Source organism: Rhineura floridana, chromosome 18, assembly GCF_030035675.1.
Source record: "Rhineura floridana isolate rRhiFlo1 chromosome 18, rRhiFlo1.hap2, whole genome shotgun sequence".
NCBI lineage: Eukaryota > Metazoa > Chordata > Lepidosauria > Squamata > Rhineuridae > Rhineura > Rhineura floridana.
Genome location: NC_084497.1, coordinates 9,577,691 through 9,605,231, shown reverse-complemented (window position 1 = coordinate 9,605,231; position 27,541 = coordinate 9,577,691). Strand labels below are relative to the sequence as shown.

General features: G+C 47.4%; 2 protein-coding genes across 7 annotated transcripts in view; one reads left to right on the top strand and one right to left on the bottom strand.

Moving 5' to 3' along the window:
- Window positions 1-1,158: 1,158 nt before the first annotated feature.
- On the bottom strand, window positions 1,159-19,688 carry LOC133372791 (uncharacterized). The gene is made up of 6 exons (XM_061601858.1): window positions 19,680-19,688; window positions 15,683-15,847; window positions 6,125-6,268; window positions 4,812-4,976; window positions 2,512-2,949; window positions 1,159-1,877 (listed from the first exon to the last, which is right to left on the bottom strand). Exons 1-6 carry the CDS (start codon window positions 19,686-19,688, stop codon window positions 1,578-1,580), a joined length of 1,221 nt encoding a protein of 406 aa, XP_061457842.1. The 3' UTR covers window positions 1,159-1,577.
- Window positions 19,689-20,241: 553 nt separating this feature from the next.
- LOC133372903 (SURP and G-patch domain-containing protein 2-like) overlaps window positions 20,242-27,541 on the top strand; it is a 38,562-nt gene continuing 31,262 nt past the window's right edge. For 4 of the 6 annotated variants that reach the window (XM_061602067.1, XM_061602066.1, XM_061602063.1 and 1 more), the window contains exons 1-3: window positions 20,243-20,392; window positions 20,557-20,608; window positions 23,087-23,208. In XM_061602067.1, the coding sequence (XP_061458051.1) occupies window positions 23,094-23,208 (115 nt within the window). In that variant the 5' untranslated portion in view covers window positions 20,243-20,392; window positions 20,557-20,608; window positions 23,087-23,093. Of the gene's footprint in view, window positions 20,393-20,556; window positions 20,609-23,086; window positions 23,209-27,541 lie in introns of all 6 variants that reach the window. The other 2 variants (XM_061602069.1, XM_061602064.1) reach the window with 2 other exon arrangements.

Here is a 27,541-nt window from a genome sequence, read left to right as displayed (position 1 = left end):
CCCCAGATGGCATAGCCAATGATCAGGGGTGATGGGAGTTGAAAGAGGGTGCAAAGCAAGGCCAGAGACGGGTCTGGCTGGGGTAGGGGTGTGGCGTGCAGACTCCCAAGGGCTAGATAGGTTTGCAGGGCCTCATTCATCCCTTGGTCCTAAGGTTGCCCACCACTGGTCTATATCCTTCTTCAACTAAAGTAGGCACAATTTCTCCCAACATTCAGGTGAAAGCACACCTAATGAACAGGCATCTCGTTGCAGGGGCTGTCTTAGATGGAGACGGTCCCCTTTCCGGGCTTCAGATGGTGAATGCCATCTGCACTTCTATAAGCACTCAGATGGCTGTGTCCAGCTAACCTGTACTCAGGGCAGACCCATTGAAGCGGACATACCTGCATTACTCACGCTGATTCATTTCCATGAGTCTACAATGAGTCTGGTTAACACTGGATATAACCCATAATTTCCATATAAAAAAACCAATGTCAACTGATGGCGCACTGGGGCCCCATTCTAGTTTGTCAAAAGCTCTTTTTAATGATTGCATTGATTCATTCTTGAAGCCGTAATAGTTAGCTATATAAAAAAGTGCCTTTTATTCGACCAGCACCTTGAACATTGCAGGTTCAAGTCTCTGTGAGCTTATTACTCGGCAGGGAATGAGATGGGTGGAGCTGGGATTCTGGTCATGTGATGTGCTCATGAAAACCATGATTTCTATTTTCTGTACGTCATTCTGAGATTCTTTGAATATAAAGCAATTACATTGTCAAAATACTGGGGGCTTTGCGCACCAGCCTCACCCACGTATACACACAAAGGACTTGTGTCCACAGAGGGACTTTCACTCCAGATGGGTTGCCAAGCACCTTGTCCTCCCTCCCATGCCTCCTCTGTCCGGGGGGGGGGGGGAACAACAACAGTAGAGCAGGGCGGTTGATGAGGAGCTACCCCGAGCTGTCCTGAATTCCTCCATGGCTCGCCCGGGCTACCTTGCTCTCCCACCTTGCTTGCTCGCTCGCTCGGCTCAGGCCTGCCACACTCGGCCACACAGCTGCCGTCCTTGCTTCAAGCTGTCGCCACACTGACCTCATGCCCGCCACGCCTCACCACCACATAGAATGTTGCTGTCATGCTATGTGACGGCTTTCATTTTTTTTTTATATGTATAGAAAATAAATTTGCATGTGCATATGCAGGCATGCAGAGACAGCATGCCATCGAAAGATCCAAATTCTGTGGTAGCACCAGCTCCTCGTGCACTCCCAGCACGGCCACTCCCAAAGTGGAAGAGGCGGGATACGCTCACAGAAAAAGGTGGAGTGAAAACCAGGAAATCCCCACCAACATCCTGTTGGGCCCACATGCAGTATAGAGACAGCTACATTGATATGAACACCCTTGCCAACGTCCCACCTCACCACCCTCTGGCAGCACCTATGTGGCAATGTGGAATATTTCTCCTTCTTTGTTTTGCATAAAGAGGAAATTTTAATGGAAATGATCGATTTCTGGAATATATTCCACTTGTCCCCCCAACTTGGCCCAAAGCGCTGACTCCTTTCAGAAGTGGGGCATTGGTGTCAAGGTGGCTGTGGGTGGACGCGGCCACGGTACTGTGTGATCCACAGTCTTAGGCAACTGGCCGGCGGCCTCCTCCCTGCGTCCGTCCTGCTGCTGGTGCTGGGTTGCGGTTGCGACGATGACGGTTTCCTGAAGATCTTCCAAACCCAGGAGATGATGGAATGGAAGCTGAGGTGGGAAGGAGGCTTGCGGGGCTCCAATGGGGTGGTGGCGGCGGTGGTTTCCGTGACCGAGGTGTGACTCTGAGCAGTTGATCCCCGTTGGGGGATCTCTTTCCCTCTTCCCTTCACTGGCCCGACCTGCAAGAAAAGGAAAAAGAAGACGCCATTGTTACACGTCCACTTTGGCCAGTGCTCTCACACTTCTGCACGCAGACTTCCCAGAGGCATCTGTCTGGCCGCTGTCGCAAGCCCAACGCTGAACCAGGTGGGCCTTTGCTCTGATCTACCAGGGCTCTTCTGTGGCGGTAGAGGGGGAACACTGTGGCCCTCCATATGTTGCTGGATTCCCAACTCCCATCAACAGCCTCTGCCTGCGTGGCCAGCAATGAGGGCTGATGGAAGTTGTAGCTCAGGCCCAGCTGAAGGCTCGGAGAGTCCCCACCACTGAAGGGCTTCTCCCCCATCCCACTGTGATCCGTTGGAGACTCTCCTAATCCTTGTTTCTCAAATCTTAATGCGTATAAAGAGCTGCCATGTCCCAGATCAGACCGCTTCTCTATCGAGCCCAGGGTTGCCTGCTCTGACTGGCAGGGCTTTCCAAGGTCTGAGGCCGAGAGAGGCCTTTCCCCACTGCATCAACGAGAGAGGCCAGGGATGGACCCTGGGACCCTCCGCCTGCAAATCAGCTGCTCTACCGTGGCGCTACAAACCCTGTGGGGCACCTCCCTGGCACGATCTTCCCCCCTGCTGTATCGATGGGGGGCGCACACACCTGGTTCCTCTCTCCCGCAACCTCCGCGCTGTGGCAGCACACAATGTGGGGTCCTGTCTTTCCCTCTGGGCTCGGGGGCAGGGTGCGCTGGTCCTGCAAGAGCGGCTTCAGCTCTGTGGGCTTGGCCTGACCCTTCTCCTCCACCGAGACCCCTCTGTGCTTCCTCTTCTGGGGACACTTCCTGCTGTCTTTGGCCGTGGGCAGCAGTGGGCTGTTCTGGGGGCCCTGCACCTCTTGGGGGATCTTCCTCCTGCCCACCCGTGAGGGGCCGCTCCCTTTGTCCTGGGGGTGGCCGGGGGGCTGGTAGCGGGGGAACTCGATGTAGGTCCGGTAGCAGGGGAAATAGCCCAGGGAGGCGCTGGAGTCTTGCAGGAGCATGGCCTCATCGCACAGGTAGTAAGCTTCGTGATCCACAGAGCTGCCTTCTGGACCATCGGGCTTCGAAACGTCAGAAGGGAGGAAGAAAATGGATTGTTATAAGAAAGCAAGCAAGCAGGGCTGCAATCCAGGGAAAGAAATATAGATTTAACTCAACGGATTAGTAGGAGTTTTAGTCCATTTTTGTTACTATATTCACGTTAATGTCAAGATGGGTTGAAACTACATTTGTGAAGCAAGGAACAAAATTATTCCCTTTTTCAATGATGTACACATCTGTCATAGCAGGCATCATCTTAGGAGTAACTATCCCAGAACAATCTAGTCTTCCCATTTCCTAGAGCAGAGAGTAGGGTTGTGCTTCTTTTTAAATTACAGTCCTTATTTCTAAATTTGCACCTAGACTATAAATTAAAACATATAAATTTTATGCAAATCTGGGCCTTTTTTTTGTCCTCTTGTTTTAGTGATGAGTAGTTCAGGAGCCATGCCGTCTCCAATGTAATATCTGAATAACCCCCTGTGATGCGTCCTTCCCTGGCTCTCCCTGTCAGGTTCCTACCTGCTTGTGGTTACTGCCTGTCTCTAGGCACCACCAGGGACTCCACCAGTCCGGACTGCTCTCTCTTATGATTTCTCTCCCCGCTCTAGCACAGATCTCAACAGATCCCCCTGCTAGGCAACCACCAGTAACGTCCCAATACTAGTATTCCCAGAGACTCTGAATACTGGTATTGTTATTCTCTTCACCGCTGCCACCATTTGTTACAGTTCCCCTTCAGCCTTGGTCATTACCTTACCCTCCCTTCTGGTCTGTGAAACCCCAGCCAAGGATCAGGCCTTTGGTAAACCAAATTAAGTATTTATTACAGATAACAAAGCTAACAAGATTAACAAGATTTCTTCTTAAGGCACATAAGCATATGGTTTTACTCAATACTAATCCGAACTCCACCTCCCTCCTTCTCCACTCTCTCCTGGCAAACAACTCTCTCAAACCCCAGCAAGCAATCCACTCTTTCTCTTCTCCCCCCAGATTCCACAATTCACCACCTCACATTCACCCAGATTTACCTGTCATCCTTTCATTTATACTGTCAGCCATTTTAAACATTCAGCCAATCATCAAGCATTCTATTCCCCATTCACTCCCCCTCCTCTTTCACTACTTACCATGTATACTCTAAACAACCAGCACTTACCATATATACACTAATATATAGAAACATCACACGCCCCCCTTCAAGGCGGTCTAAGCTAGTGGCCACCTTGCCACGTATTGTGGCTATTTCACCAGCTCTTGGAGCAAAACATTCCAATGAATGAATATGAATGAATTGTTATAAGATGATGATGATGAAGATATCCCAGGGGAGATTACAATATAAAAATATAATATGAAAATTGTTTAAAACATTACAAAGGTAATTAGGGTGGATCCCAAAATATTTATATGTCAAAGATAAAGAGGTGCATATGACAAAAACTATGTAATGAAGATGCCATAATGAAGATTCCACTACGGGTAGGGAATAGGACAACGTGGGGACTGCCACAGATAATGCTTTCTCCTGGATCACCAAACATCTGAGGGAACCACCAAGAGTGCCACATCTACCAATCTTAATACCCGACAGGACCTGTAGGGAAGGAGGTGGCCTTTCAGATATTTGAGGCCTAAGTTGTTTTAGGGTTTTAAATTATTATTATTATTGTCTTTATTTATACCCCGCCCTTTTTCCAAAACTGGAACTCACGGCGGCTTCCAGATAAAAATACATATTAAAAACATACAAAGTCCACATTAAAATAAAATTAAACTATTTCCAATATTAAACACAAAGGGAGCACCTTAAATTTGCTTTAAAATGGGGGTTAACACAGCCAGTAATTGTGGAACTGCAATTTGGACTAATCTTTACCTCTTGCACTCTGGGCTCCTCAGTGTTGTCTCCAGGTGGGGGCCACAGCCCCTCCTGAGCATCACCAGATGAATTCTTGTTGGGCAGCCCTTTGCTACTAACATCTTCTGGGGCGGTGCCAGAGTCCTCTTGGAGGCGACCCTCTTCCTCTTCCTTCTCCTGCAGCTACAGAACAACAAGGGGGGGGAGATATTTTTATTTATTTGATTTATTATTTGATTTATATCCCACCATAACTCCCAGCAGGAGCCCATATACACGTAGCAGCTATATGAACAGAACATGCCAAGAAGTTCCTAGAGGATCACTGGCGCCTACAGAACTTGGACCAAAGGTCCATCTAGTCCTGCTTCCCACAGAGGCCAGTCAGACGCCTCCGGAAACTCCACAAAATGGTGTGGACGCAAAAGCCCTGACCTGCTGTCATTTCCCAGCAACTGGCTTTCAGAGCCTGCATTTAGCTATCGTGATGAGTAGCCACTGGTGCTAGATCCAGACTCCATGAATTAGTTTGAATGATCCCCTCTGGAAGCCATCCAAGCTAGTGGCCATCAGTGTCACCGAAAAGGAGCTGTTCCATCAGGCTGCAGAGCTGAGCAAGGAAAGAGAAGCAGGACCGCTCCATCGGCTCTGCTGAGACGCCATCTGCCTTTGGCTCTCCCTCCACTGTCACTGAGGAGCAGCCTCTCCATCAGGCTGCAGAGTAGCCTGATGGAAGGGAAGTGGGGCTATTCCGTCGGCTCTTCTGACATTTTGGTGAGAGGCAAAGCTACTGGTCTGTTACCGAGCAGCAGTAGCCATTCCATCACGCTGAAGGATGGAAGAAAAACAAAGAAGCAGGGCTACTCCATTGGCTCTACTGAGGGACCATCTGCCTTTGTCTTCTCCCTCATCAGTCACCCAGAAGTGGCTATTTCAGCACTCCACTACATGGTCCCATGGCAGCTGGTTGGTATAGGAACTACGAGAACTGATGCCCGAGTTTGCTTGTTTTCCTCTTCCCACCCCATCCCGTTTTTCCTTTTGTGTCGTGCCTCTTAGATTGTCACCCTGAGGGCAGGGGGCCTGTCTTGTGTTTTATTTATCTGCAAGTTTCTCTGGGAGCCTGCTCAGCTGAAAAGTGGAGTAAAAATAACAGCAGTAGTCAGAGCAAACAACAAAGAAAAATGACACCCCTGGCTTTGCCCCGTAGCACAGGCTGAAAAATACAAGGGTTCGCTCTAGACAGGCCTCCATCTGTCTCTGTACCACGGTTGCCATGTTTGCCCCCCCCACTTCAGCAAATGATTTTTAGGGACTCTGCTACTACCTACCCATCGAAAATCAAGCAAATTCGTACACTGTGTTTTCTGGGGCTGCGTCTTTTCTTTGCCTTCCTCCTTCGGGGAGTCACAGGGCTTCACCGCATCCTCCTTGCCAACCTCTCTGCCGTGGGGGTTTTCACTGCCAGAAGCCAACTGCTGGCACAGACGGAGGGCACAGGGTGGGGTGAGAGACAACAACATCAACCCAACGCGAAGCAGGAAAGAGCCTGGAAGTGACCCAGGAAGTCTGTCTTCATTGGCTTGTTTGCTGGGGAACCCCTAACCTCCGGCGCCAGGGGAGGTTGGCCCATGAGGGCTATCCAGACACTGCCCGCTAACTCCGACTGCCCTCAGCCAGCCCCCCACCTGCCTGCTGTGATGTTCCTATATTAATGTATATATGGTAAGTGTTGGTTGTTTAGAAGATACATGGTAAGTGGAGTGAAAGAGGAGGGGGAGTGAATGGGCAGTAGAATGCTAGATGATTGGCCGAGTGTTTAAAATGGCTGAACGTATAAAAGGAAGAGTGAGAGTGGAATCTGGGGGGAGAAGAGAAAGAGTGGGTTGTTTGGTGGGTTTGAGAGAGTGTTTGTCAGGAGAGAGTGGAGAAGGAGGGGGGTGGAGTTCGGATTAGTATTGAGTAAAACCAGTATTCAGAGTCTCTGGGAATACTAGTATTAGGACGTGACTGGTGGTTGCCTAGCAGGGGGATCTGTTGAGATCTGTGCTAGAGCGGGGAGAGAAACAATAAAAAAGGACAGTCCAGACTGGTGGAGTCCCTGGTGGTGCCTAGTGACAGGCAGTAGCCACGCGCAGGTAGGAACCTGACAGGGAGAGCCAGGGAAGGGCGCCACAGGTGGTGTTAGCGGTGGGATATGAACAACAGAGAATCCAGATATGAACAAAGGAGACTACGTCACAGGTGTTGGCTGTAGCAGTGGTACGAATACTAGAGAATCCTTAACAGTGGTGTGGCAGACAGAAATAACAAAACAAGATTACTTGTGAGAGTGACTGGCAAAGAGTGTGTGGCAAAGAGTGAGTGAACTCAAACACCATGGCTGAATACATAAAAATGAAAAGAGAGGAGCTGGTGGAGAAGTGCATAACATTCAATTTACCTCACGAGGGTAAAGGGGTAGATGAATTGAGGGTAGCACTTATAGGATTTGCAACTGCCCAGCAAAAACAACCTTTCAGGAAGAGACCCCAGAAGAATACTCAAGCAATCCCGCTTATATAGAGTACTTGAGAGAGAAGTTAAGATGGGAGCATGAGTTGGAAACTGAGAGATTGAGGATGGAAGGTGCAGAGAAGGAAAAACAGAGGGAGTTGGAAATTGAGAGAATGAGATTGGGGTTTGAGGAGAGGGAGAAGCAACGAGCATTGGATGCTGAATTACAAGTAGAAAAGTTAAAATTTGATAGAGAGAAATTTCACTCTGAGGAGACAAGGAAAGAGAGAGATGGAGCAAAAATAAAAATTACTCCAAAGGACTTTGCTGTCTATGAGCCTGGTCAAGATCCTCAAATTTACCTCAGCACCTTTGAAAAAGCAGCTCAGTTGTGGGGGCTACCTGAAGATAAATACATGCAGTATTTATCAAACCTGATTAAAGGGGAATTGGCTGAGGTATACCAATATTTCCCCTCAGACAGGCCCGTTCACCTATGCTGAATTCAAAGAAGCAGTGTTTAAAAGATTCAGACTGGGCCTGATTATTTTAGAAAGCTTTTCAGAAATTGCCAGATACAGACAGGGAGGTCTTTCGTGGAGCTGGGGGCAAAACTGATGGACATATTTGGGAAATGGCTGACAAGTGCAAAAGCTCAGTCTGTGGAGGAGGTGAAAAACCTCATGATATTGGATCAATTATACCATCAGTTACCACCAGAAATAAGGCTCCTGGTCAAAGACCGTTCCCCTACATCGGTGCAGGAGGCCGCAGAGATGGCGGATCACTTCGCCTCTAACAGAACTGGCTGGGTGGGGAAAACATCAAGAGAGTTTAAACCCAGACCATATAATGCTGGCAGAAAGGATGTGGTGCCACAGCGAGTGAGTCCTCCAATAAAATCTGAAGGGCACAGGACACCCCAGAGTGGATCTGTGTACCCTAAAAGTGAGGAGAAATTATGCTACAAATGTGGTAGACCGGGGCACCTACGTTTTCAATGTGAGGTTGCCAACCCCATTAGTAATCCTGCTCAGACAAGGGCAGTGAAAACAGAGCCCAAGGCTTTAGAAACAGCGAAAAAGGTTCAGTTCTGCCAGATAAACTGGACAGAAGTAACAGACCTTGATTCAAGTCTGAGAGAGGAAGTGAGTGTACAAGGGGCAAATTATTGGGCATTGCTTGATACTGGTGCCGCTCAGACATTACTTGTTGCGTGTGCGTGTATAGATCATACAAGGATGGAATCCAAGAGTCGCATAGAACAGGAATAAGCCAGGCCAGGCAAGTTTCTTGTAAGAGTCTTTACTAGGCAAAGACATTAGACACAGTTCTCTCCACAGACGACGTTTCCCCCACACTGAGCTTTTCCAAGCATCCCACCTTATCAGGCTTCCCAGCCAGCTGCTGACCTTGGCAAACCTGGCGCTCTGTTCTCACAGCTTAACCCTTCTGCTTCAGGTTTCACTCTCTTTGCTAAAAACCCTGTCTGTGAGTCTCACAGCCTGCTTCACTGACCAACAGCCCCCACCTGAGACTCACAGATTACAAAACTTCATTGTTCATTATTACATTTCTACAATATTAACTTTTCATTACAATACATATCAGTACATGGTTTGTTTTCTTACAGTTTCTATTTACATTTTTCAATTCAGTTCAGGTTTCTTTATTTCTTTATTCACACAAGTTTCACAGAGTCATTTATTTCACTCACATTTGATAATACATTTATATTTCATTCCTCAACACAAAACTTCCACATGAGATCCATTGTTTCTTTATCTATTGGTCCTTCTTTTTCCCATTCTACTGGATATTTATCTGTTTCATTATTCTGTTGTGTGACATTAAATGTGAATCTTTGAGGTGGTTGACCTTTCGTTTTTCTTTCTGACCTTCTAACATTATCTATTTCCATTTCTTCCTCACTTTCTATTTTACTTGGACCTGCACCTGTGTCTGTACTTGTACTTGGCATTTCTGTATCTTGCATTGCCATGTCTTCACTTCTCAGCCTTTTTACAGTACGTTTGCCACCGTGTATTAGATCAGTCAATGCAGTTCTTAATGGAATTTGCTGCCCAAAAGGAACATCTGCTGCTTCCTGCTTGCTTGCACTATCTAGGATAACTGTTTGACTGTCTCTCCAAGGTTTATCTATCACCTTTATGCTTCTGCTTAACACTACTTGTTGTTTCTCAGGCAACCAAACTCTATAATATGAATTCTGAAATCCCAAAATGCGTCCTGCCTGAGCTCTTGAGCCTAATTTACCATGCCTTTTCTGTTTTGCAACATGTACCCAGCATTTTGCCCCAAAACGTTCTATGTGTTTCACCCTGGGCTTTCTTCCAGTCAGTTTCTCATAGGGAGACATGCCTATTGTTCTGTGCATGAGACGGTTCTGAATATAAACAGTGTACAGAATATATTCACCCCAATAAGTGTTATTCATATCTGCATCTGCTAGCATGGCTCTCATTGAATCCTGCAATGACCGGTTCCTCCTCTCTGCAGTTCCGTTGGAGGATGGGCTGAAGGGAGCAGTGAGACTCTGTATTATTCCCTTCTTTTCCAAATATGTTTTAAATGAATTACTGGTAAATTCCCCACCTTGATCTGATTTGATATTTTTGATAACAACCCCATATTGTGTCTCTGTCCTCTGTATAAATGCCTTCAATTTCTCTTCTGCTTCACTTTTCTTTTTCAATAAGAACACATGTGTAAATCTGGAGAAATCATCCACAATCACTAAGTAAAACCCTGCTCCACCTTTTGAGCACTGGAAAGGTCCAGCCAAATCCACATGTATGAGCTGATAGGGTTCAGTGGTCGTGCTTTCACAGCTCTTATTTACCGGAGTCACAGTCATTTTTGTTTTATAGCATACCTCACATTCATCCACATGCTCACAATGTGTTAATTTCAAATCTTGACTATGCTTTGGAGTGTTTTGTACCTTTTCGAAATGTGTGTGTGCTAATTTTCTGTGCCATTCATGTAAACAATTATCATGTTTATCTTTATTAACTCCTATCCAAGCACACGTGGGTTTATCAAGATTGCACTCAACCATAAACATTTGGTTCTGTAATTTCCCTTGCATGCATATTTCACCATCTTTTCTCACAAAACATCTATCCCCTTCAAATGTAACTTTGCAACCTATTTGAGCCAATTTTCTTACTGATAGAATGTTATATTTTAAACCAGAAACCAATAACACATCTGTTAATATAGTTCCCAAAGTACTCAACCTGAGCGTGCCTTTTGCAATCGCGTCCTGAGTCGATCCGTCAGCCAGATAAATCTTCTCCTGCACTGGCTTTGAAGTGTAAAATAAACTAGAGTCTGTGATCAGGCAATTAGATGCTCCGCTGTCGAGAAGCCACTTAGAGTTAATGAGTTTATTGTCCTCCTTAGTAACAAAGTTCACGCTTGTTCTCTGACTTCCAAAGTCCCTGTTATTTCTCTTCTTTAAACAATGTCTCTGTATATGTCCACGGGACCCACAAAAATAACATATTTTATTCTCTTGCCTGCTTCTTTGATTTTGTTGTTGTTGTACAGCCACAGTCTCTTTTAACTCTGTTTTCTTATTCTCTTGTCTTCTATTCCACTCTTGTTGAAGTTTCTGTTCTACAAAGTCCAAATTCAGATGTCCGTCGGGTAAAGTTTCCAGACTAGATACCAGGACATCCCATTTTTGATCAAATGAAGATAACAGTATATAGACCATCTGAATGTCACTATGATGCACTCCTCTATCTTGCAGCTCAGCATTTAATCTACGAAATTCAGCCAGATGCTCTGTCATAGTCACTTCATCTGTAAAACGCATCTGATAAAGTTTCCGTGCTAAGCACAGCCTGCTCCCTGCAGTTTGCTGCACATGAGCGGCTCTTAGCTTCTCCCACATCTGATTAGCTGTCGGCTCATTACTCACCAGCAACAGTTGAGAATCAGACAGCCCCAGAGTAATAAAAGCCTTCGCTTTCTCGTCTTTCTTCAACCACGCTGCTGAAGGAGCTGCCGGAGGGGGTTTTTCTATGACATCATTCAAATCTTCTTTAATCAGAACTGCTCTCATTCTCCATTTCCAGCTGGAGTAGTTTACAGCATTCAGTCTCTCCATCGGCATCCCGGATAACAGGTTTACAGCCATGTTGCCCACTCTTACTTGCCTCTTTCTTGCACTTTGTTTCTCTCTGCAACAACGTCACGTCAACTGCTCTCGAACCCGCTACCTTATATGATAAGCTGGGCCCATAACCCCTGTTGCGTGTGCGTGTATAGATCATACAAGGATGGAATCCAAGAGTCGCATAGAACAGGAATAAGCCAGGCCAGGCAAGTTTCTTGTAAGAGTCTTTACTAGGCAAAGACATTAGACACAGTTCTCTCCACAGACGACGTTTCCCCCACACTGAGCTTTTCCAAGCATCCCACCTTATCAGGCTTCCCAGCCAGCTGCTGACCTTGGCAAACCTGGCGCTCTGTTCTCACAGCTTAACCCTTCTGCTTCAGGTTTCACTCTCTTTGCTAAAAACCCTGTCTGTGAGTCTCACAGCCTGCTTCACTGACCAACATTACTGAGGCCAGATTTAATAAAATCTGAGGTAATATTACCTCAGGAAACTGTGACTATCCAAGGAGTGAGGGGTCAACCAGAAAGTTTGCCTGTGGCCCTGGTGGAAATGACTTGGAGAGGCCGAGAGGGCCGATATAAAGTAGGCATTAATGCCCAGCAACAAGAACCAGTAATACTGGGAAGAGATGTAATGGGAGCCCAAGGAAAGATATATGTAGTGACCAGACAGCAAATTGGCAGAGAAAAAGAAGCCATATTAAGGGGGGCTGAAACAAACAGGGTGGAATCTGTTCACCAGCCTCAGGTCACCATAGCAACCACTAGCAGGCCTACTGAAAGAGACAAACTGTATCAAGTGGTCTCTGATAAGAAAGAAGCAGAGCAATTCAGGGAAGAGCTGCATAAAGATATAAGTTTGAAGCAGATAAAGGAACAAGCTCTGACCCAACAGATTCCTTTCACTGACAAACTGAGGAATCAAGTTGTGTGTGAAAATGGGATTTTATATAGACTGTGGATGCCCGCTGAGAGAAAGGATGAATGTGAACCAGTGAAGCAATTGATAGTACCTAGCAAATACAGAACCAGATTGCTAGAGGTAGCCCACGATGTCCCATGTGCAGGACATCTGGGAATAAAAAAGACCAAGAGGAGATTGGCTGCACACTATTATTGGCCAAACATCTCCAAAGATGTAAAACAACATTGTCTATCTTGTGGAATCTGCCAAAAGGTGGGAAAAAGTGGAGTAAGGGCTAAGGCACCCTTAAAGCCCCTTCCTATAATTGGACAACCCTTTTATAGAGTGGGAATAGATTTGGTGGGCCCTTTTTCCAAACCCACAAGGCATGGCAAGAAATATCTATTGGTGGTGGTGGATTTTGCCACCAGGTACTCAGACGCAGAAGCACTAAGATCTGTAGAAGCCCCTGTAGTGGCAGAGGCTTTATTAAAAATCTTTATGAGGCTGGGTTTCCCTCATGAAGTGCTGACGGATCAAGGCAGTGTATTCATGGGAGATATGGTTATGGCGTTCATACCCAGGAAACAGGACAAATTACAGGCTAACTGGGAAGGACCATATACCATCAGAGAAAGGCTTGACACAGTGACGTATGTAATCACCACAGACCAATTAAACAAAAGCAAAGTGGTTCATGTAAATATGTTGAAGCCTTACCATACCAGGGATGCACAGGTGTTGCAAGTTACCTTATTCCCTGAGGGAAGTGGGCCTGAACTTCCAGATTTGGTACAGGAAAGCAAAGACAAAGGAGGGGTAGATCAAGTGGAATGGTCAGAGGAGGTGAAGGAGGAAGTAAAAGAAGAGATTCTGAGAGTTTTGAAAACCTATAGGAATCTCTTTAGCAACAAACCTGGCCGAACCAGTATAGTTATACATTCCATTGATACTGGAGATCATGCCCCAATCAGATCTGTTCCGTACCGTGTGAATGGGAAAGTTTTGAATGAGATCAAAAAGGAGGTGGAAGATATGCTGGAATTAGGAGTGATCAGGGAATCCATCAGTCCCTGGGCCTCAAGTATTGTCCTGGTTCTGAAAAAAGATGGAACGACAAGGTTTTGCATTAATTATCGGCGAATCAATAAAATTACTGTCCCAGATGCGTATCCTATGCCTAGGGTAGACGCAGTGTTAGAGTTATTGGGGGCAGCAACCATTATCTCTACACTAGATCTCTGTAAAGGATTTTGGCAAATGGAACTAGACGAGCAATCCAGAGCCAAAACTGCCTTCAGTACACCAGATGGGTTATATGAGTTTGTGACCTTACCCATGGGACTAAGGAACTCACCAAGTTCATTTCAGAGGCTAATCAATACTGTGTTGCGAGGCATGTCAGATTTTGCAGTGGCCTATATCGATGACGTGGCCATTTTTAGCAAGTCGGTGCCTGAGCATGTCCAACACCTGACAACAGTATTGGAGGCCTTAAGAAAAGCAGGCCTCACAATAAAAGCTAAGAAATGCCAGTTTGGACTAAAGGAAGTAATCTATTTAGGACATAAGGTGGGGAGTGGGAAAATCACCCCCTTATGGAGCAAGGTGGAGGCAATACAAGCGTGGCCGATCCCCTTAACCAAAAAACAAGTAAGGGCATTTCTGGGTGTGGCTGGATTTTATAGGAAGTTTGTGAGAAATTTTGGGGAAATAGCAACCCCCTTGCATGAATTAACAAAGAAAAAGTGTTCTGAGCATGTGGTATGGACGGATGAATGTCAGAAGGCATTTGATCTACTGAAGCAAGCCTTGTGCCAAGGACCCATATTAATAGCACCAGACTATGAGAAACCATTCATCGTGGCTACAGATGCGTCGGACCTCGCGCTGGGAGTCGTCTTGCTGCAGGAGAGAGAAGGCACCAGACATCCAGTGGCGTACCTGAGTCGCAAGCTGACGCCGAGGGAGAAAAACTATTCGTCGGTCCAGAAGGAGTGCCTAGCGGTCGTGTGGGGACTGAACAAGTTGCGCCCATACGTGTGGGGACGAAGATTCACGGTAACTACGGATCATCGGGCCTTGTTATGGTTGCAGACTATGAAAAACCATAACACTATGCTGCAGAGGTGGCCCTGGGCCCTACAGGACTATCAAGTGGACTTCCAGTTCATCAAAGGCAAGGACAATGTACTGGCCGATGGACTTTCCAGGCAAGTGGCTGGGACTGCAGTGACGTAACCAGACAGAGGGACAAAGAAAGACATTTTCCCCATAGAGACTTGTTTATATTGTTAACGCGACGTATAAATCCTGGAACAGGAATAATACTCTGCCGTTGTTTAAGGGGGGGGAAATGTGATGTTCCTATATTAATGTATATATGGTAAGTGTTGGTTGTTTAGAAGATACATGGTAAGTGGAGTGAAAGAGGAGGGGGAGTGAATGGGCAGTAGAATGCTAGATGATTGGCTGAGTGTTTAAAATGGCTGAACGTATAAAAGGAAGAGTGAGAGTGGAATCTGGGGGGAGAAGAGAAAGAGTGGGTTGTTTGGTGGGTTTGAGAGAGTGGTTTGCCAGGAGAGAGTGGAGAAGGAGGGGGGTGGAGTTCGGATTAGTATTGAGTAAAACCATATGCTTATGTGCCTTAAGAAGAAATCTTGTTAATCTTGTTAGCTTTGTTATCTTTAATAAATACTTAATTTGGTTTACCAAAGGCCTGATCCTTGGCTGGGGTTTCACAGGCCGGAAGGGAGGGTAAGGTAATGACCAAGGCTGAAGGGAAACTGTAACAAATGGTGGCAGCGGTGAAGAGAATAACAATACCAGTATTCAGAGTCTCTGGGAATACTAGTATTAGGACGTGACTGGTGGTTGTCTAGCAGGGGGATCTGTTGAGATCTGTGCTAGGGCGGGGAGAGAAACAATAAAAAAGGACAGTCCGGACTGGTGGAGTCCCTGGTGGTGCCTAGTGACAGGCAGTAGCCACGTGCAGGTAGGAACCTGACAGGGAGAGCCAGGGAAGGGCGCCACACCTGCCTTCTTACCCGCACAGCAGCCAGGCTAGGCGGGGGCCCTGGCTGTCAGCCCCCTCCTGAATCTCAGCGTCCTGGCTGGGGCTGAAGCAAGATCTGAGGAGGATGGGATGTGAAGAGGTTCCCGTTCCAGAGCCTACATTCACTTCATGCCCCTTGCTGAGGGTCTCCCCTCCATTTCCCCCAGAATCCTCTGCAACATCAAGTTGGCCATTGGAGGTCTGGCCTGAGCCTGCAAGGCTCTCCTTACATCGGTCTGACTTTTCTGGCTATGCTTCCCTCTCCTCGCTCCACCACGTACCTCCTTGAGTTCTCCAGGATCCGCCAAGTCGCCGATGTTGTGGGATTCGCAATCTATGCTCGGTGGGCTGTCCGGCTTGACGTCTCTTTTGGGGACAAGCGGTGTCTTCCCACTCGGGGTCCTTCTGCACGCATCCTCAGAATCCCCAATATCCGTTTCAGGGAACTGCAGACAAAGAGGGAAAAATGACATCAGAAGCAATTGGAGGTCAGGAGTAGAAGAGAAAAGGCAAGCACTTCTGCAACACAGACAGGTCTCTGCCCCAAGGAAGTTAAAATCAAACACTGACAATAGAGAAGGCAAGCGAGAGAGGGAAAGACACATCAGGATGAGACAGAAGACGGCGCAAAAGCACATAAGACACACAAATGCTGTTAGAGTGACATAATGTTTGAACATAGCCATACTCAGAATAGGCCCATTGAAATTAATGAGCATGACTGACTTCGGCCCATTAATCTCAGTAGGTCTGCTCTGCACAGAACATGGCTGGATACAACCCACAGGATAAAGGAGATAATTCACAAGCCTTGTGGAAGAGGTGGGCTTCGCAAAGGAGTGATCTGAACAAGAGAGAGAATTCGTTATTTATTCATTCATTTATATACCGCTCATTACCAAAATAGGCTTCTCAGCAGTTCACAAAATATAAAAACCAGTTAAGCAAATATTAGAAGAGAAAACATTCCTAAGTAAAATACACAATAAAACAAGGATGGAAAACATGTTTTATTGATTAATAGTTTATTAAACAATTTCCAGTTACAAGGAGAGATTCCTCACCAATTTCCCAGCCATTAATCTTCTGAATTTACCGATGGCACTCGGGTTTTGCTTCTACTTCTTTGTATTTTGCAGCAGGATTGGGATTTTTTAAAAAGAATTTTAAGTGTACCCCTTTCCTCGGGGGCCCCCACTTGTTTGATTCTGACCCACTGAAGCCAAGCGATCTACTTGCTGGCTGCTCACCCAACAAGGCTTGAGGAGATCTCAACTGCAAAGTTAGATGGAATTCTGAACTGACGTCACAAATAGATTCTGGATTGGTTCTATGATGGAGAATCTGTCCATTTTCTTGGAAGGCGAATCAATTTCCTTGTCGAATGCCCACAACGCCAAAAAAAAAAAAAAAAGGAGGAGGCAAGAGGACCCCGATATATGGATAAAATTTGGGCAAGTTGATTTATATATATAATGCAAATTTTGAAATAATTACTATTGTTTAAACAGATGTACAACCCCACCTTGTTCAGTAAAGTTCAGGTTCAGAGAACCGCAACAAAACCCTTTTAGGAGAGACTGAAAGAACTGGGCAAGTTTAGCCTGGAGAAGAGAAGACTGAGGGGAGATATGAAAGCATTCTTCAAGTACGTGAAAGGTTGTCACATAGAGGAGGGCCGGGATCTCTTCTCGATCATCCCAGAGTGCAGGACACGGAATAATGGGCTCAAGCTGCAGGAATCCAGATTTCGACTGAACATCAGGAAAAACTTCCCAACTATTAGAGTGGTACGACAATGGCACCAATGACCTTGGGAGGTGGCGGGCTCTCCAGCGCTGGAGGCGTCCAAGAGGCAGCTGGACAGCAGCCTGTGGGGGATGCTTTAATTTGGATTCCTGCATGGATCAGGGGGTTGGACTTAATGGTTTTATAGGCCTTCCAACTCCACTATTCTAGATTTTATGGTCTCAGCCTAGTGCGAAAGACAGTGACCAGATGAGCTGTGCACCCAGGGCCGGCTCCAGGCATGCCAGGGCCCTTGGGCATCAGCTTGCCCCGGGGCCTGGCGTGTGCATGTGTGCGCATGTGCGCAAGCCCCCCACCTGTCTCCTGTCTCCTGTCTTTTACCATTGCCCTTAATGGAGATGGCGGCAACAGTTTCCCTAAGGGGATGAAGCCTCCGCCGCCATCTTTGTTGATGGCACGTGTGTGTGTGTGTGTGTGTGTGTGTGTGTGTGTGTGTGTGTGTGTGTGTGTGTGTGTGTGCTACATGTACTCATCTCTGCCATCAACTACGATGGCGGCAGCGGCTTCAGTACCTTAGGGAAGCTGCGGCCGCCATCTTCATTAAGGGCAATGCTGAAGGGCAGGAGACAGGTAGGTGGGGCAAGGGAATGGTGGGCAGGCGGAAGCTCCTGCCCTGTGATCTGCAGATGGTGCCGCTGATCGCGGAAGGGGAGCAGAGGGCCCCTGTAGTTCCGGGGCCCTCGGGCCAGTGCCCCACCTGGCCGCCCTTTAGAACCGGCCCTGTGTGTATCTGTGCCTGCTTTCCTGCTTCAAGCCCACCTAATTTTCCTCACGCTGCCTTTAATCTCCTTGGGAACTATACAAAACACTGTCTGATTAAACCCTCTTTGCTGACCGTGCAACCCTCAGGAACTGGCCCCAAATCATCATCATCATCATCATAAATCTGAACTCAGTGGAAAGATCCATTGGTGGAAAGATCTCTTGGGAAACTTTCATCAGTGGCAAAGATGCCAGAGATCATGAGGCCTCACACAGGGTGGAGCCTGGGAGGTGAAGGGAGTGGCAGATCAAGAGATGGACGACCTAACCTAACTCTCTAACCTTCTGCCTGATCAGGCTTACAGATGCCCATTCAGCTGGTCACCTGTGCTAGGTCAGGATTGTCTCAAGGAACATTAGGATTCCCCATGTCCTTTCAGGCCATCAATATACCATCCATAAATAGTACTTAGCAGGCATTCTAGGACCTTTTGTGGCCTTAGTCACATATACCACACACACACAAGAGGGATGTAAGTTGAGTGATTAATGTGCATAATAACCAGCCATTGTGCACATTCACCAGGCTTCCTCGTGGGGAATGCATACATTTAACCTTCCACGAAGAGGGAATTGTGCACATTTCCCAGTCAATATATATAATCTCTAACAGACATTAGGAACTCTGCATATATTGGCTGAATTTTGTACATTCTCTAGCTATTATGCATAATCTCCAACATGCCTTAGGAAATGCTGGCGATACATGCACACTTCCCAAGGCCTGCTGGTACTGACTGGGAAATATACACCATACCTTCTTCATAGAAGGTGAATGGGCATATTCTCCATGAGGGCTGGTGAATGTGCACAATGGCCAGAAATTATGCACATTACCTGCTCAACACCGTAACAGAGGTTTTTATTGTACTACCAAAATGTTTCGGCTTCTGCCTTCAATAGCTGCTTAACGTTGTTTTCTTTTAATATATTTTAAAGTCTGTTTTTATGATGTGCTAAAGTGTTTTTATTGCTTTTGCTTGCAGCCCTGGGCTCCTACTGGGAGAAAGAGCGGGATATAAATCTAATTAATAATAATAATAACAACAACAAACAACGACATACGAATGCTGCTACCAAGGTGGCAGTTATAGAGCTTTGAGGATGGATTGCTCAGAGGGGCTTCCTTTGCAGAAGCTCAGTGATGCTGGTGCTGTCCTCCAGGTTCAGGCCGTGTGGCGCCAATGTGTCCAGACTCCAGAGCAGCCTTTCCCAACCGGTGTGCCCCCAGATGTTGTTGGACCACAACTCCCATCAGCCTCAGCGATGGCTGAGGCTGATGGGAGTTGTGGTCCAACAACATCTGGGGGCACACCGGTTGGGCAAGGCTGCTCCAGAGAGTATATCCAAAAGTTCTCCCTCTCAGTCAGTGCTGCTGGATCCGTTGGCATCTCTATAGCCGTTAGAGAAAAGTCCGTGGCCCTCAGTGTGGAAATGTTTTGCTGCACTATATAGTGATACACACACAGCGCTTTTTTTTGGTTAAAAATGAGGTGCTGATACTCCTGTCTTGATACAAGTGCTGTGAGTGCCAGCACAAAAGAGGCTGAGGTGAGTTCCATCACACACACACAAACAAAACACGATATACTGTATACAGGGCAATCTTCCGCAACCTGGTGCTCTGCAGATGAATGATGGACTCCAACTCCCATCAGCCCCAGCGAACAGAGTCAACGGTGAGAGATAGAGTCCAAATTGCCTCACCCATGACATCTACCGGGTATGCGCATTTTGACAATATTTTGAAACGTATTTTTGTAAGGAATAAGCCTCCGTGTTCTTTCCGCTCAGTTTGACGAAGGGAAGACATAAAGGATAATAATTTTTTGACGTCGGGGGGAGGGGGCGCGACTACTATGAACCCTGTCAGGATTCTAGCGCATGCGCGGCCAGGAGTAGTTTAACTGTTACAGGAACCTCCTTATAAGAAGGGGGAGGGGGAACGATTCGTTTTTTGCGCATGCGGCTGAGCACAGACGAGGGCGGTAGGCCGACCTATTGCAGTTAACCACGCATGCGCCGGAAGAGGAAGGCGGGGCGGGGAAGCCGTCGCTTGTAGTGCACTTGCGCACGAAGGAGAAAAGATTGCCCGGTTGGTGGTTTTTTCCTTTTTCGCGCGTGCGCACCAGAGAGGAAGGAAGACCGAGCGCGAGAAAAAGGGGGTTGGTAGAAAGGCTCGGCGCATGCGCAGGGAAATCTCCGCGCATGCGCAGGGAAACCTCCGCGCATGCGCAGGGAAACCTCCGCGCATGCGCAGGGAAACCTCCGCGCATGCGCAGGGAAACCTCCGCGCATGCTCAGTGGAGTCTCGCTGCTTCGTTGAGGGGCTGCTGTGGGTCTCTCTTTGCGTTCCTGGGTAGGCTCGAAATTAATTTAAATAAGAAGGTGGCGCTTTTTTGTTCTTAATTCAGTTTGTGGTGAGTGAAAATCGTCATATGTGGGGCGAGGAAGGGGAAGCTTTTGGTGAAAGGGGAGCTGGGTTGCCAACTGACCACCAAACACCTAGCTTGGCCTGCTCTTCTGCTTTTTAAAACGTGTGCCCCCTTGCAGGCAAACAGTAACGGGGCTTTATCTCTTTCAGAGCGTACTGATGTTGATGCCAGCCTGCTGTTAAAGGTGCAAGGAAGATTTTGGTAAGTTGGCAATCCCTGTAGAGATCTGTGTTTCAACCTGCTTGGCTCTCGATGTTGGCCCGCGGGGCTCGTCTCCTCTAGGTGACCGGAAAGAGGGCTGCTGAGTCTTGCTGCCTTCCTTTGGGAATTTTCCCCAGTGCCATTATCATTGCCTGTTTGTCGTGCCAGGCAAATACTCCTGTTCCCTTCACCTCCTGTTTTTCTAGGCTTTTAAAAATTTATCCAACCAAGCCCAACTTAGACTCACTGGAATTAATGGACCTAAGTTAGGCAAATCCATTAAATAGGTCTACCTAGAGAGAGGCTTGGTTGGTTGGATGCAACCTATGTTTTTAATACGCTAATGTGCTTTCATTATTGTATCTTTTTAGCTTGCTTGTAAATCGCTTCAGGATTTTTTAGTGGGAAGGGATGTAGAAATTGAATAAACGGAGAACTGTTTGAAGGCGTTGTATATTTTATTTTAACTTAATCTTTTTAAAAAATGTAACTACTTTGGTAGTATTACTCAAGCATTGTGATATATAACTATATATCCAGATTAAGTCAACCCATAAAACCTTCCAAGAGAGAGAGAAGAGCTGTGAATAGAAGAGGTTGGGATCTGCTCTAGAGATCCTGACTAGCGGTTTGTTTAACTAAAATGGATAGAGGTACTCTTTTGAGATCCTGAAAGCAGGATTAAGGGGCTAGGCTAGGGGAGTTTTAGTAGGAAAATGCCCTGGCATTCTCCAGCTTCCTTATTTTATTATTGCATTTTTACCCACCTTTTCTCCGAAGACATCAGTTCTTTCCCCTTTCTTTTTTTATCCTCACAACAATCCTGTGAGGTTGATTAGGCTGAGAGATGGTGCCTGGCTCACAATTACTAAGTGAGCTTCACTCACTTCAGTGGATTCCTGTATTGAGCAGGTGGTTGGACTCAATGGCCTTTTAGGCTCCTCCCAACTCTACTATTCTATGATTCTATGAGAGTTGAACCCTAGACTCCCAGTCCCTAGTCCAACACTCTAACCGCTACACATTCAACAGAGATTATTATGGAAAGGCTTAAAAACAAAACATCAAGAATTGTAACAGCTGGATGCTGGGTGAAGTGGACAGGAGGTAGGTGAGAAAAGTAAAACAGCTGGGCACTGCAAATGGTGAGCCAGTGTGGTGTAGTGGTTAGAGTGCTGGACTAGGACATCAGAAACCAGGATTCATATCCCTGCTCAGCTGTGAAGCTCACTTAGTACCTGAAAGCCGTCTTGGGGTCGTGGCAGATGGTGCAATGGAAATGTTGACTAGAAACTGCAAGGAAAAAGAGAAATACTGTGTTGAGGAACATGAGGAAAGGACTTGGAAGCAAAGTTGTTGCTTTCACAATGCCTTTGCACAAGTTTATGGTCCAACTGTGCTTGGAATATAGTGTACAGTTCTGGCTGCTGCATCTCAAAAAGGGTACTGTAGAGTTGGCAAAGGGGCAGAAAAATGAACAGGAGTCCAGAATGCTTTCCCATTATGAAAAGGCGAAAGAAGAGGAGAATAATTAAAATATTTTTAAAACCCAGATACCTGGTGTGATTTGCAGGTGCCAACCCGAACTGGAGGGCTCGATATGGTGGTGGTTAGTATGAGTGGCTACAGCCACTATGGGTATGTTCTGCCTCAGTTGTTGGAGGTAGTAAATGACTGTGTACGCCAGTTTCTGGGAATCACAAGTGAGGAGAGTTGCTGTTGTGCTTTGGTCCTACTGTTGGGCTACCCCAAAGAGGTAACTGGTTGACCAATGTGAGAACATGGTTTTGGACTAGATGGGTCCTTGACCTGATTGAGCAGACTGCTCTTTTTAAGTAGCGATAGGAAATCTGTGGCCCTCTAGATGTTGGAATCCCAGTTCTCATCAATCCAACCAGCATGGCCAATGGTGAGAGCTGATGGGAGCTGTAGACCCTGGAGGACATCTGGAGAGATGCACATTCCCTGCCACTGGTATAAGGCCTTGGAAAGTATAGGTAGGCTTGGGTGATGGCTGAAGCAGCCTGTCTGTTCAGCAGCCTCCCATGGCCCAGTGTTCCTGGTCTACAACTCCCACCAACCCTGATTGTTGGCCATGCTGGTTGGGGCTTGTGGGAGCTGTAGTCAGAAAATCTAGAGAACATCAGATTAGAGAAGACTGACGTATAGACTCTTTTGCTGAAGCTGAGCAAGTCTGTCCCTGAATGGGTGGCTGCCTGGGAACCATATATGGGTCCTCTTTTTGGAGAAAGCACAATGTATAATAGCAGCGGAGAACCTGTGACCCTCTAGATGATGTTGGACTCCAGATGCCATCAGCCCAACGTAGCATGGCCAGAGATGTTAGGATTTGTAGTTCAACAACATCTGGTTCCTCATCCCACATGGAAGAAGTGTGATAAAGGATCAGTAGGTGTTAGGAATGTCAGCTGTTCTCCCCCCCCCTTAACTCATGAGCCTCTTTCTTTCTGGATGCAGAACCAAGATGGCCACCCGACGGATGACGCGGGAGTCTTTTGATGCCCTCATGCAGGTCAAGGCAAAACGGTATCGTCTGGACCGAAGCGACCCCATTGATGAGGCTCTCCATCAACTTAGAGGTAGCTGGCCAACCCCCAACCCCCCGTTTTTTTTTTCTTTTTCTCAGTGTAGCATATGGCCCTGTTTCAGTTAAGTAGGGTGATGACTGTTAGAGAGGAGACTCCTGTTTCCAGCCCTTTGAGGTGAGCGTTACAACCCTGGAATTCTAATCCAAGCTTATTCTGAGCCGGGGGGAAATCCTCTCACCTTTCTCTTCCCCTCCCCTTTTTCCCATCCTCCTGAGATCTGTTTTCACTGTTGTATGTACCAAGTATCAAGTCCAGGGCCTAAATGTGGCCTCTCTGGCCCTTGGGACTTGCCCAGGCCACACCCCCTTTCCACAGGCCACAGTTTTGCATCTTCCTTGAGTGTTGTGCCTTGCTGGAATATGTCCTTGAATATGTCGGGTACTGCCTCTTGCTTGCCCATATGGAGGAGAGAGAGTGGTGGGTTTGTATGTGGCCCTTAGGCTGAAAAAGGTTCCCCATCCCTATATTAAAGATTTGGGGCTAGATGCCAGTCCCTAAACTCAATGTGTTTATAGCCTTATGAAGAAGATCTTCATAATGTGTATATGAAGTTAAAAAAAAGTCTACTTGGCATCTTCCCCACTATTACGCAGGGCCGCCGCCAAAGGGCAGCCAGGTTGGGCCCTAGCGGAGGGCTCCTGAAGGGCCTCCCGTTAGGGTGGGAGAGTAGCGCTGCGCTTCCGCGATCCGCAGCAGGGATGGAGCTTCCAGGCCACCCGCCCGTTCGCTCGCTGCACCTACCTCTCTCCTGTCTTTTGGGGCTACGGGTGCCGTGCGCAGGGCTGCCATCAACCAAGATGGTGGCAGAGGCGTCTTTAAAGGGCTGATGTCCCCGCTGTCATCTTGGCTGGTGGCAGCCGTGTATCTGCAGCGCGCACCGCACCAGAAGACAGGAGAGAGGTAGGTGGAACAGGCCGGAGCCGCATGCCCAGGGCAGGCTGGTGCTGGCCCTGACTGTATATATGCCATGTTCAGGGTACCGTAAGTCAGGAAGGAGGAACCTGTGGCCCTCCAGGTATTGTTGGAGGACAAGTCCCCATCATCCCTGACAGTAGGCCAAGCTACCAGGGGCTGATGGTATTTGGAGTCCAGCTTCATCTAGAGCGGGCATGGGGGATGTTTAGCCATCCAGATAGTGCTGTAGTAAAATTCCCATTATCCTTAGCCATTGTCCATACATGCTGGGGCTGATGGAAGGAGTTGTTCAGCAACATCTGGAGAGCCAAAGATTCCGCATCATTTCTATATGTAGCGTGAAGAGCTTGAGGAAGACAGTTGCTTCCCAAAGCCCTCCTTCAACTGACAGCCTCGACGTTCCATGGATGCCAGATGTCCCTGAGGATCGGGCCCTTGGCAGAACCTCTTTGGCGATGTTTAGACTTTTGCTTTTTCTGTGAATTTGCAAACGAATACGCTTCTGTGTCCCTGCAACCTTCTGTGTGCGAGAAGCATGTTTTGGGTCCAGTTTGGATGTCCTGCTCTCTTGGGAAGGGCTATGGCTCAGTGGTAGAGCACTTGGTTTGCATGCAAAAGCTCCCAGGTTCAATCCCTGGCCTGAGACCCCAGAGAGCTGCTGCCAGTCAGCGTAGACAATGCTGAGCTAGATGGACCCGTGGCCTGATTCTCTTTAAGGCAGCTTCCTACATGAGTTTAGGCAGGCCATTGTGCTTCTCAGTGCTGGTGCCAAAGTTGTGGGAGGTTGCATAAGGACTTAAACAAAAGAACTGTCTTTTTGGATCAAGCCAAGCCTTCTGGCAGACCAAAGGCCCATCTAGTCCAGCATTCTGTTCTCCCAGTGGCCATTGCGGAGGCTTTGGGAAGCCTCGAGTCCGTCGGGCTCCCTCGTGGTTGGTATTCAGCTGCCTCTGTAAAGGCTGTTTTTGACAGGCTTTCAGTGTATAGTTTAGAATCTGTTGCATTTAAAGGTTTTTGCAGCTGCCCTTTTGAAATTAAGGTTTTGTGCTACTATCTGTGTGTTTAGGAGAATAATAATAATAATAATAATAACCTTTATTTTATAGGCCGCCTATCTAGCCAATGGCTACTCTAGGCAGCGTACAATAAAACGTAATAAAATACAATGACAATATAGTCAGTACAGTACAGTAAGAATTACAGTATTTAGTAGATTGTTCGTATTACAGTTCCAGAACTAATTCATCTTGGAAGTCTCAAGGATCGTAAAGGCCTGATGAAAAAGCCATGTTTTCAGGCCCTGGCGAAATATGTCTAGGGAAGGGGCATGTCGAAGATCTATTGGGAGGGAGTTCCAAATCGTGGGGGCCGCCACAGAAAAAGCCCTCTCCCGAGTCCTCACCAACCTAACTACCTTAGTCGGCGGAACCGAGAGAAGGCCCTGAGTGGCAGATCTTGTAAGGCGGCATACTTTATGACGTTGGAGGCGCTCCTTCAGGTATACTGGGCCAGAACCGTATAGGGCTTTAAAGGTTAATACCAACACCTTGAATTGAGCCCGGAATACAACTGGAAGCCAGTGAAGATTGTATAACACTGGGGTAATATAATCATAACGGCGGATATTCGTAAGTAAACGAGCCGCCGTGTTTTGTACCAGTTGTAATTTCCGGACTGTTTTCAAGGGTAACCCCACGTAGAGCGCATTGCAATAGTCTAAACGAGAGGTCCAGCGCATGTACTACGAGTGGGAGCTGGTGGACAGGAAGGTAGGGTTGCAGCCTCCGGATGAGACGTAGTTGACCCCAAGCTGCCCGGCATACTGATGAAACCTGAGCCTCCATGGTCAGCCCGGAATCAAGAATCACCCCGAGGCTGCGGACCTGGTCCTTCAGGGGCAGTTTTACCCCATTAAACACCAGGTCAATATTTCCCAACCCTCCTTTGTCTCCCACGAGCAGTACCTCCGTTTTATCAGGATTCAGCTTTAGCCTGTTCCTTCCCATCCATCCACTCACGGAGTCCAGGCACTTGGACATGGTCTCCACAGCCAACTCTGGTGAGGTCTTAAATGAGAGGTAGAGCTGAGTGTCATCCGCATATTGGTGGCACTGCAGCCCAAACCTCCTGACGATAGCTCCCAGCGGTTTTACATAAATGTTAAATAGCATGGGAGAGAGGATAGAACCCTGTGGCACACCGCAGTTGAGGGGCCAAGGGTCTGAAACCTCATCTCCCAATGCCACCTGCTGGTGTCTATCGGAGAGAAAGGAACGGAACCAGTTTAGTACTGTGCCTCCTATTCCCAATCCCTCCAGACGATCCAGTAAGATACCGTGGTCGACGGTATCGAAAGCCGCTGAGAGATCAAGGAGGACCAGAAAGGTGAATTCTCCCCTATCTATCTAGTGCCATCCTCATATCATCCACCAGAGCGACCAAGGCCGTTTCAGTTCCATGTCCAGTCCTGAAACCCGATTGGTATGGATCTAAATAATCCGTTTCATCCAAGTGCGCTGACAGCTGATTGGCCACCACTCGTTCAGTGACCTTGCCCAAGAATGGTAAATTTGAAATTGGGAGAAAGTTTTTTAAATCTTGGGGATCCAAGGAGGGCTTTTTCAAGATGGGCTTTATAACTGCCTCCTTGAGGGCTAATGGCAATACACCCTCATTCAAGGATGCATTTACCACCGCCTTGATCCCTTCGCTCAATCTCTCTTTACAGCTCATCACGAGCCATGATGGGCATGGATCAAGGAGACAAGTGGTAGGCTTCACAGTTGATAGCACCTTGTCCACATCCTCAGAAGGAAGAGGCCGAAACCGATCCCATTTGATCACATTATGACCGGCAACTCTGGTCCACTATCTGCAATCACGGTATGCGAAATTGAGCTTCTCAGATGTTCGATTTTATCGGCAAAGTGTTTTGCTAAATTGTCACAGGAGGTCTTTGAGTGTTCCAAGGGTTCCTGAGCAACTGGACCGACCAGGCTTCGGACCACTTGGAATAACCTCCTGGGACAGCACTCCGCTGATGCAATAGAGGCAGCAAAGTAATCTTAGTTGCCTTTATTGCCACATGATTGGCAGCTACTGCTGCTCTAACTTGTGTTCGAGCATCTTTGGAGCGGGACTTACGCCACCGGCGTTCTAGTCGTCTCACCTCCTGCCTCAGAACACGCAACCGTGGTGTGTACCATGGTGCTGTCTGGGATCTTTTCAAGGGGAGAGGACGTTTCGGAGCCACTCGGTCTAATACCCCGGTGATCCCTGTATTCCACTCCATCACCAGGGCATCGACTGAATGACCTTCAGCAAGTTCCAAATCCCACAGCGCAGTCAGGAATCCTTCTGGATCCATCAGGCGCCTGGGGCGGACCATTCTAATAGGTCCAGTGCCTTT